Here is a 9,275-nt window from a genome sequence, read left to right on the forward strand (position 1 = left end):
TCTTTTGGAGCTCACTAAAGGATTTTCCTAATCAGTAACAGATTACGAAATATGGGTATCACGAAGTAAATTGACTCCCCAAAATATTTTCTACACATAATTAGTAATCAAAGTGACTGTGCTTGAGGGACCCAGATATATATACCATCGTCGTATTTAATTATATATATTCCTTTTTGCCGAAAGAAGGGGACATGATATCATTTAAGATTTGCATACTCTGGTACCCATCCCCCTTTTTTCGGTTTTCTGATAAAAAGTAATATTAAAAGTAAATTATCAGATATTTCTTATGAGATGAAGACACCCCAAGATCTAGATCGATTGAAACAGTGACGTTCTTAGATGAATACAACTTAGCAAACTGTTATATTTGCATACATTTGTATAGTAGATATTGGTAGAATAATGCACACAATGCATGGTACAATAGTATTACTGCTCATGTGTATAATTCGAAAGAAAGTACCAAACGGCACATTTTGCTTTGAAACCCTAAGTATGGTAATACGATGCATCTCAAGAATAATGAATATCTATCTATAGTTCCAATAAATATGGCTTATTCCTTCCTGTTAAAATTTGTCATATTTCGGTATGCTTGCTTTTTGAGTCAGATAGAACGTCGCACTGAATCCATCAATGCACCTTGTCAAACCCTGAAAACTAAGGTAGTATTCTACAAAGCTATCTCTCTTCAGCATCACCAAGGACCGTGTTATTGACCATCTTTAACGCATCCTCCTGGCAACCTGAAGCTTAAACAAAACATTGCCTGCACAGTAAATAAAAAGCAAAAACCTTAAGTAGGTAACTATACAAGTTCTGGTGTTCTACAAACAAACTACAGGAATGAGTTACAGTTACCCAAACGATCAACAACCTGATATAGAATTATTCATACCTTGTTTGGAGCCACGTCCCTAACCCTATGAAACTTTGAATCTTGTATAGGAGCGTTTAAAGCAGATTCAGCCACCTGAAAGATATAGTTCAATTAACTATCCGAACAGATAAAATACATACATTCTATCATTATTGTCCATATCCAAGTAGCTAACCAAAATCTAGATACATAAGCCATCAAGATGGATGGAGGGTATTTAATACCAAAAAACAGTAAAGTCGTTGATATTCTAACCTTGACATAGAAAAAAGAGGAAAACATGAAATGCTTGTAGCAAAGTGAACTCACAGCTATGATAGTATCCGGAGTTTCAGTCGCTCTAATGAAGCAATAGCAGTGAATCCATGGTAAACATCCTTTCCAATATTTCTTCTGGATTAATCCCCTGAATGCATCTGGCAGGCCATTATCTCAAGTCAGATATCTGTCTATAAATCTTAAAACGGTAATAAATTATGTATAAAAAAGGTCTTGCAAAAGAATCTGCATTTATTCAATCACATAGTAGAGCATAAACAAAAGGCTAAGAAATAATGTCATTAATGAATATTGGTTTAGATTATGATAGCTGGCTCATAAGAAGAATTAAGTTAAGCCTCAGACTGATAGTCAATGGATCCATCCGACACAAAAAAAAAGAATATAAAAAGAACTCTCACTAAAATTGATTGTAAAAATATGCATGTAAAAAAATATCAATCTACATCCACTTAAAACAGTAAATCTGTTCACCAGCCTAGGAGGTGGAAGACAATTTGCCAGTTATTTCAATTTACTAAGCAAAGGAACATGTTTGAATACTCCTAATCCTATTTACATAGAGAAAAATAAGAGTCTCACCTAAGGCAATAAAGGCTACAAGATTTGTACAAAAAGAATAGGCTATATTATATCAAATGATGTTGTACCTAGAAACTGAACAGCAGATGCAGGCAGGTTCATTATTATGTGATCAATGTGTTCCCAAGTTTTTGTGACAGACATTTCAGAGCCTCTCATTCTCTTGTTTGTGCTTCCTTTTCTCCCAACACTTTCAAGCATGCCAGTTTCATGAGCCTCTACATCCCCTGTCAAATGAAAGCAACTGTAATTTTACTTACAAAACTTACAAAGATTATTGTTATCAATACTTTAATTGTTTCCTTAGAAGATGCGGACTATTAAACAAAAAAGGTTGTCTTTTAAATCTTTTACAAGCTAGAAGACGATCAAGTAACAGCTACATTTAGTGACAGCCTGATTTGATACTGCAGTTTGTGGAATACCTTCACGATAACTAGAAGATCTTTTACCAGCAATTACAGATGTAGCAGTGTGCGTAGTTGAACCCTTGACATCCCCTAAACCACTATTACTGTCTTTTGTATCAACTACAATGGGAATATTAGTATTAACTACTACGCAACATGTTTCCATATCATAATTAAGATACTTTTAGTTATTTACCATAAAGATATTACCAGTTGGCAACTCATTTTCAGAATTTGATTCAGCATTGTCTTGTACCCTGCATGTGTGGCAAGTATCCAAAATGGGCACTTCGGATGAGTGTGCTGATGTAACCTCAGTATTTGGCACTTCCATCAACTGGGACACGAACTTTCTAGCATCCATGTTGTAAGCATAAATTCGATCATCAACCTTATTGATTTTGGCATTAATCCTCAGATAGTGAATGCTATCTGGATTTAAATCATTTGCATAGACTATGCATCCTTTCTGTGCTGCAGGAATGGCAAAAGGACCTATACCGGCAAACATGTCACAAATGGTCTCCCCAGCTTGGAACATTGACACTAACCTTTTGTGTTCATGTTCCAATCTCGAATTCCAATAAACCAAACTGTAATCAAGCCTAAAAGTGGCACCATATTGCTTCACCTCTGTGATCATAGTATGGTCTCCTGCTAAAATTTCAAACTCTGGCACACGAAATTCATTTGTAATGGTTCCAACTTTATTGACAATAGTTTTGATTCTAGGATAATTTTTCTGCATAAACAGTGAAAACATAATAATTAATAGGAAGAACAAGTATAATACAGCATGCTTAAATGTAAATCATGAACGAATCTTCAAATGGACATCTTTGTAACAATTGCAAAGGGCGTACTATTGAAACAAATACAGACATCAATGCAATATCTTAGTCTGTAGAATAACATCATTCATTTTTGCTTCAAACATACATGAACCAACACAGAAATATGCATGCCAGAAACATAGTACTAAAATGAGGAAGCTGCATCAAATAGATCCAACAGGAACTCAAATTAGACAGAAGATTGGGAGACCAAGCTCCTTAAAGTAGAGCTAGTCCCCTTTGTTAAGACTGAAAGTGCGGGAATAAAAAAATAGCAAGGGAATTCTAGAGATGCATAGAATAACCTAACCCACCCAAAGCCTCTCCATTCACTTCAATCTAGCCTACCTCACCCAGATCCTTCCTTCCCCTGTTCTCTCAGTCACCTCCTTTTGCCATAATACACCTTGCCAAGTAGGCAAGGTTGTTATAGCACTTTATAGTCCAAATTCCTCTCTGCTCCTTCTGACATTGCCCTAAAAGTAGCAGTGATATGAAGCCATATATGCCACAGCAATAGTTATGTTATATACCAGAACAGACAACGGTCTAATTCTGACTATTCCAACCAAAAATGAATTAAAAAAACAGAATTCAGTAAGACAATCATTGCATCTTCATATCTGACAAATAAACAAGACTATGCAAAAAATATATATTGAAACTGAGACTTGAAGTCTTAAACCTTAGTGTAGTCACACATACATCATAAATAACCTTCGCGATAACATCTTTGTAGGGAAGTAATTCATCGTGTAGGTTTAAATGGGCAATTTGACCTGTATACGTAGAACAGCTGTTAGTTTACCTGGTATCAGTGGCTGATCAAACAAATTCAATTGTGAAAGAAAATGAACACTGCTCCCATCAGAAACATAATTAAGGAATTAACAAAGCATGTGTACTGAGGGGATGAAAAAATGAAAGTTACATTTGTAGCATTTAAAAAGGTCAAACAACTAAATACTTAACTATTGTTTCAAAGGATGAAGGCACCTCCACTCCAGTAGGCAATATCTGCTTCAGCACATGATCTACAAACACAAAATTTGTTGTACAGTTGTAAATGATTTAGGATGGGGGAAAGCACACTATAGGAAATAAAAGAATCATTAAAAAATGTTTCTAACTAATGTAATACCAACGTAGCACAGCAATATCACTTTGTTAAATAATAGGATAGCTATATTTTTCCACTTAATATATTTTTATAAGAATAAAATGTAATTTTTTTATCAAAATTATGATACTCCTGCGTAAAGAGGCATTTTAAACAACTACTCCATCAATATAAAAAATTTCATGATGAAAGGCAGCCTCTGCAGTATGGTTTAACAGCACATTTCACTCACTCACCTGCACTCCAATAAGAATACCCTAGTGTCATCGAATAGGGCACAACTTCAATCTTACACAAGCCATTGAGCTCATCAACCTTTTGTTTTGGAATATCAGATAAATCTGCCCCACAACATTCAAAACAAGTAATAGATAAGAATTTCTGTGGCAAGAATATAGAAGCAAAAGTTCATACACACCTTCATTCTGAACTTTGTCGGAGAATATAAGGTAACGGTTTTTGTCACAGGTAGGGTCCTCAATGATAGGTTTGACTCGGGGCTTGTCAAATAAGTAACTACACAATCAATAAAGAAGAAGTTAAAAACAAAAGCAAATGATAGAAGGAATGGGTAGAGCAAGGTACCAACCCATTGAGGATTCGAGTGGCAACCTTGCAATGTTGGCAAGGAATTCGAAGAGCCCATAATTTGAATTGCACATCAAACTTGCTCTCGTCAAGATGTGATTCTGATAGCTTCTCACAGTCAGCAACTGCATCATTATCACCAGAAAGCAAGTTGTCGTGTAAAGGAGCTCGAGAAGCTACCTTGTCAGGATTGTTCTCAGCTTCCCCATTCTTTACACAATTCATTTTAAGAGCTCCACTGCCCACTAGTCTATTTGCAAAACCTAGAAGTTAAAACATTCATCAGAATAAGACAACATCACCACCAAAATTACACTCTTTTGTGGGTATCACTTCTTATTTAATGAGCCTCGCTCAGGTTTTGTAGTTTCCAATAAATTTAACCAATAGGAAATGGTGTCAGCATTCTAGAAAAATGCATCAATATCAAAAAGGAAAAAATGAAAAAACAATGTATGTTTTAGAAAGGAAGAGAGAGAGATTAACACATCTAAAGATTGATTTAGTTGCAACTTCCACACATTCAATGTGTGCTCAATGAATTCAATCCCTAAACCCTAAAGCATAAACTCTAACTCATAAACCCTAACCTAAATCATAAACTCTAAACCCTAGATTCTAAATCTTAAACCATAAATCCTAAACCCTAAACAATTTAGTCATTTTGCAGGTCAACAGCAGGTGAAATGATGGAAAAAACAAAAATGACAGCCCTAATCATCCTCCAATGGGTTTAAAAGCCCTCACACAGCACAGCCTACCTAAAAACTAAGCTGCTCATATCTGCAAAATGATTATTTAAACTCAACAAAGACTAAATCGTGACAATGAAATTGAAAGATTTTCAGCACACTCCAAGTGGTTTATACATGCCGAGACAGATCCATACCACTTCCTATATTCTCGTATACCCAAAATTAATGAGGCGGCCCCAAAATAATTTCCAACCAAATGAATGCTGTGCCAAGGATCCTTTTCGGTTTCAATGCAAAAGTCGACTTTGTAAAACAATAATCCTATAAAAAGTTATTCATAAAAAATTATTGTATACACTGCCAGCGCCAACAATGTGAAGACTAGCATCGTTCACATCTTGAAATGGACAAGAAACCTATTTATTTAATTTGACATTAAATTCAAAATATACTTTGGTGGATGGTAAGACAATTTCCATTCAATAAGACATATAGCTAAATACTGTATCAACCCATTTACTGCATCTTCTCTCATTCAACCTCAGTCACTGATTCATTCTTTGTCCAGTACCCATAACCAGTACCTTGCAGTTTTTCATCCATAAAGCAGCAACTAAGCAGCACACCAGTTTCAGACCTTACTCGAGGCCATTAGCAATGCAGTCTTCAACCGCAAAAATCCCAACAAAATTTTCGAAAACCTAACAACTATCACAATTCTTACGATGAGACAGAGTCACCACCAAATTTACACAACAACAAAGACAATGGTTATAACTTAATAGACACATTGTAAAAAGAAAAGACATGTACTTTTGCTGTTGTTGGAATAAGCAGAGTGGAGAAGGAGAAGTACCTTGGCAGAGGAAGCAGTTGAAACTGTAAAGCAAGTAGGAATTGAAAGAGAAAAAACTGAAAGGTTAGGGTTTTTATAAAAATATCTAAAAGGGGTAAAAAAAAGTAAATAAAAAATAATTTATGAGTCTTGATCCACTTCACCAGTGTTTTCCTCCCAACCCTATTCACTATATCTCCCTCTGCTTGCATTAACTTTTATTAAATAAATAAAAAAATTATTATTTAATAATAATATTAATTAGTAATTCTACAACTTCTTAGTCTCCTTATTTAAAAAATTATGCAATTTTTAAATGATTGAAAATAGGATATATCACTATCACTTTCTTTTTCTCATCCAATTCTTTCAAAATTGTCCTAAACAATTATCCATTTTAAATTATTTTATAAGTTAATTAATTAAAAAAGTACACTTATTTCTCTTAATATTATCCAACATTGCATTCATATTTTAAAATAAATATTTACCTTTCTTATATTTAAAAAAAAAATTACACTTGGTCTAGTCTTTTAACAGGACACTTTTCTCTTTTATATTTTTAATAAAATGGTGATCTAAAAATATAAGAAATACGGTTATTTATTTTAAAACTAATAATATAAAAATGTGAATTTTTAACCTAAAAGAAAATGTGAATGTCATTTTAAAAAAATTTAAAATGTTAATTGTTTTATAATATCTATTCTTATTGATAAGAAATTTTATAAATATACGAGAAATAAATAGGAAACTCACTTAATAATTTTATTCTATATGAAAAATAAATATGAATTATTTGTATATGGGCATGAATGTCCATCTAAATCGAATATTATAATCTTTAAAAAAAATCACTTTTCTACTCTTACAATTTGTTTACTTTGATTTATTTAATTTATTACAAATTTATAATTCAAACAATTTTTCAACAAAGTTTTACATATTTTTTATCTTGAAATTTAATTATTTTCTGATATATTTTTTACAGACAAATTATTATTTATGACCTCGATATACTTGTCATTAAAATAATCATCATTTACGTTCTTTCTGATGTGTTTATTTTCATAATGTTATCCTTTCTTGTTACATTTTTTTTTCTTCCACTATATTACAATTTTTAGTATATATAATTTAGTCACTTTAGTTTTTATTTTCTCACTGCATGAATGCGTTTATTGTACAAACAGTAAATTAAACAATCTATCTTTTACCTTTTTAATAATATTATTTTGACAATACAAGAAAATACTAACACAACTAGACACGACAGTGACTATATTTTATTTGTTAATTTTTTGTATACATCTTACTTTCAATAGAATAAAATCATCATTTTATTTTACTTTTCTTTACTTGTGAATTGGTGAACTTTTTTTTAAGTGATGACCAAATTTTATCTTATGTTTTTAAATAAAATTACATAATTTGTATGTATGTTGAATTTTGGTTCGGTTGGTTGGTTCACACTTATTTTTTAACCTTTCATACTAGTTTAGCTTACTCTCCCTTTCTTGTTCTCGTTCTTTCACTCCAGTCAAGCTTTCATTTCATAGGTTCTCGGTCGAGAGGACACTTGTCAAAGGTGGTCTAACGCTTAAGTAAGTATTCGGTGTAGGCTCTCGGTCGGGAGGACATCTATAAAAGATGTTCCAACTCTTAAGTAAGGACTCAGTATTAAGTGTTTGATGTAAATAATGCGCGATAATAATGTACATTTTTTCTTAGAAATTATGACTATTTTGTATGCTTATTATGAACCTATTATTATTGGGGCAGATTAAATTTTGGATTGTGATTAATAGGCTATTACCTAACTTTTTTCGTACGGTTTAGGTTTGTTAATATCCTCTCGATCTTAATATATTTTGAACATGTCGGTCGATCGCCAGAATTGGATACCGAAACTTTTAGGTCTCGTTCGGTTCGATTGATACATTATTTTGATATTGATTCTTTTTAGTTAAACTTACTTATGTTATATTTTGATTAGTATGGTTAATATTTTTTTCTCACTTTCTTATCCATGTAGATGAAAGAGTTTCTCTAACTAGTATTGAAAAAAAAAACAATTATAATGAACTTTGGCTAACAGTTTTCTCAATTATTATTAGATAAAAACATTTAATTTTTTAAATTTTATATAATTCAATTACTTTTTTATAATTATATTTTCTATAAATATATTGTTCACGAGCAAGAATTTAAAGGTATAAAACACTTATTTGGATCATGATTTTACACAGAAGATAAAGAAATGATATACTCATGAAAAGTAAATATCATATCCCCTTGAAATAAGGAGAACTTCATGGATGGAAAGTCGATTTACCAATGTGGTTTTTCCAATTTTGTCTTTTTTTTTTGTTTTGCATGCACTTGGGCACAATGGTTATTTTTAGAGAACCATGCATGATTTCATATTCTTTTGATGCATTTTTCACTTCTTTTTTTTTACATTTTTCATTAATAAAAATTATACTTAATTAAAAATATTAACTATTACATAAATTTAACTAACACAAATATTTGAATAAAATAAAATAATAATATTTAATAAAATTAATAATAAAATGAAATTTTAGTATAAATATATATAGTTATTTACGATAAAAAAAATTATTATTATTATAAATGTAATAATACTATTTACATTCAATACAAAAATATTTTCTAATTATAATTTTAAAATTTATGAATATTTAAATTATTTATTTATATATTTACAATTGTTTACGTATATTCGTAATTTTACATGTAAATATTAGGTATAATTATTTTTTTGGTTTGGGGTAAATACTCAATTTAATATAATGGCTTTTAAAAAAAAAATCAATTTGGTTTCAAGGTTTTTTTAAAATATTCAATTTGCTCTCTCTCATTAAATTTCCACCAACAGTGTTAATTGTTGATGACGTGCGCACAATGACATTGGTCTGCACACGTGGAATAAACAAAGTTTTAGGGTTTGGAAATTGGAAAAAAAATATTGAAGGAGAGGGAGGCAGACACATCGACGACTGTGTTAGTGGAACCAAGGGAGG

The 9,275-nt window shown here is 31.5% G+C and overlaps 1 protein-coding gene across 5 annotated transcripts; it reads right to left on the reverse strand.

The window, feature by feature from the left end:
* Positions 1–316: 316 nt before the first annotated feature.
* Positions 317–6,381, reverse strand: LOC137807644 (tRNA (guanine(37)-N1)-methyltransferase 2). Of its 5 annotated transcripts, none has more exons than XM_068608377.1 (12): positions 6,250–6,381; positions 4,723–4,961; positions 4,529–4,626; positions 4,347–4,451; positions 3,962–4,024; positions 3,696–3,769; positions 2,368–2,899; positions 2,173–2,277; positions 1,816–1,974; positions 1,196–1,302; positions 905–979; positions 317–775 (listed from the first exon to the last, which is right to left on the reverse strand). In XM_068608377.1, exons 2-12 carry the CDS (start codon positions 4,830–4,832, stop codon positions 719–721), a joined length of 1,485 nt encoding a protein of 494 aa, XP_068464478.1. In that variant the 5' UTR covers positions 4,833–4,961; positions 6,250–6,381; the 3' UTR covers positions 317–718. The 5 variants fall into 5 exon arrangements, with proteins under 5 accessions (XP_068464478.1, XP_068464476.1, XP_068464475.1 ...); XM_068608375.1 differs by having other exon boundaries at positions 4,700–4,961; XM_068608374.1 differs by lacking the exon at positions 6,250–6,381 and adding an exon at positions 5,978–6,107 and having other exon boundaries at positions 4,700–4,961.
* Positions 6,382–9,275: the final 2,894 nt, after the last annotated feature.

Source organism: Phaseolus vulgaris, chromosome 3, assembly GCF_000499845.2.
Source record: "Phaseolus vulgaris cultivar G19833 chromosome 3, P. vulgaris v2.0, whole genome shotgun sequence".
NCBI lineage: Eukaryota > Viridiplantae > Streptophyta > Magnoliopsida > Fabales > Fabaceae > Phaseolus > Phaseolus vulgaris.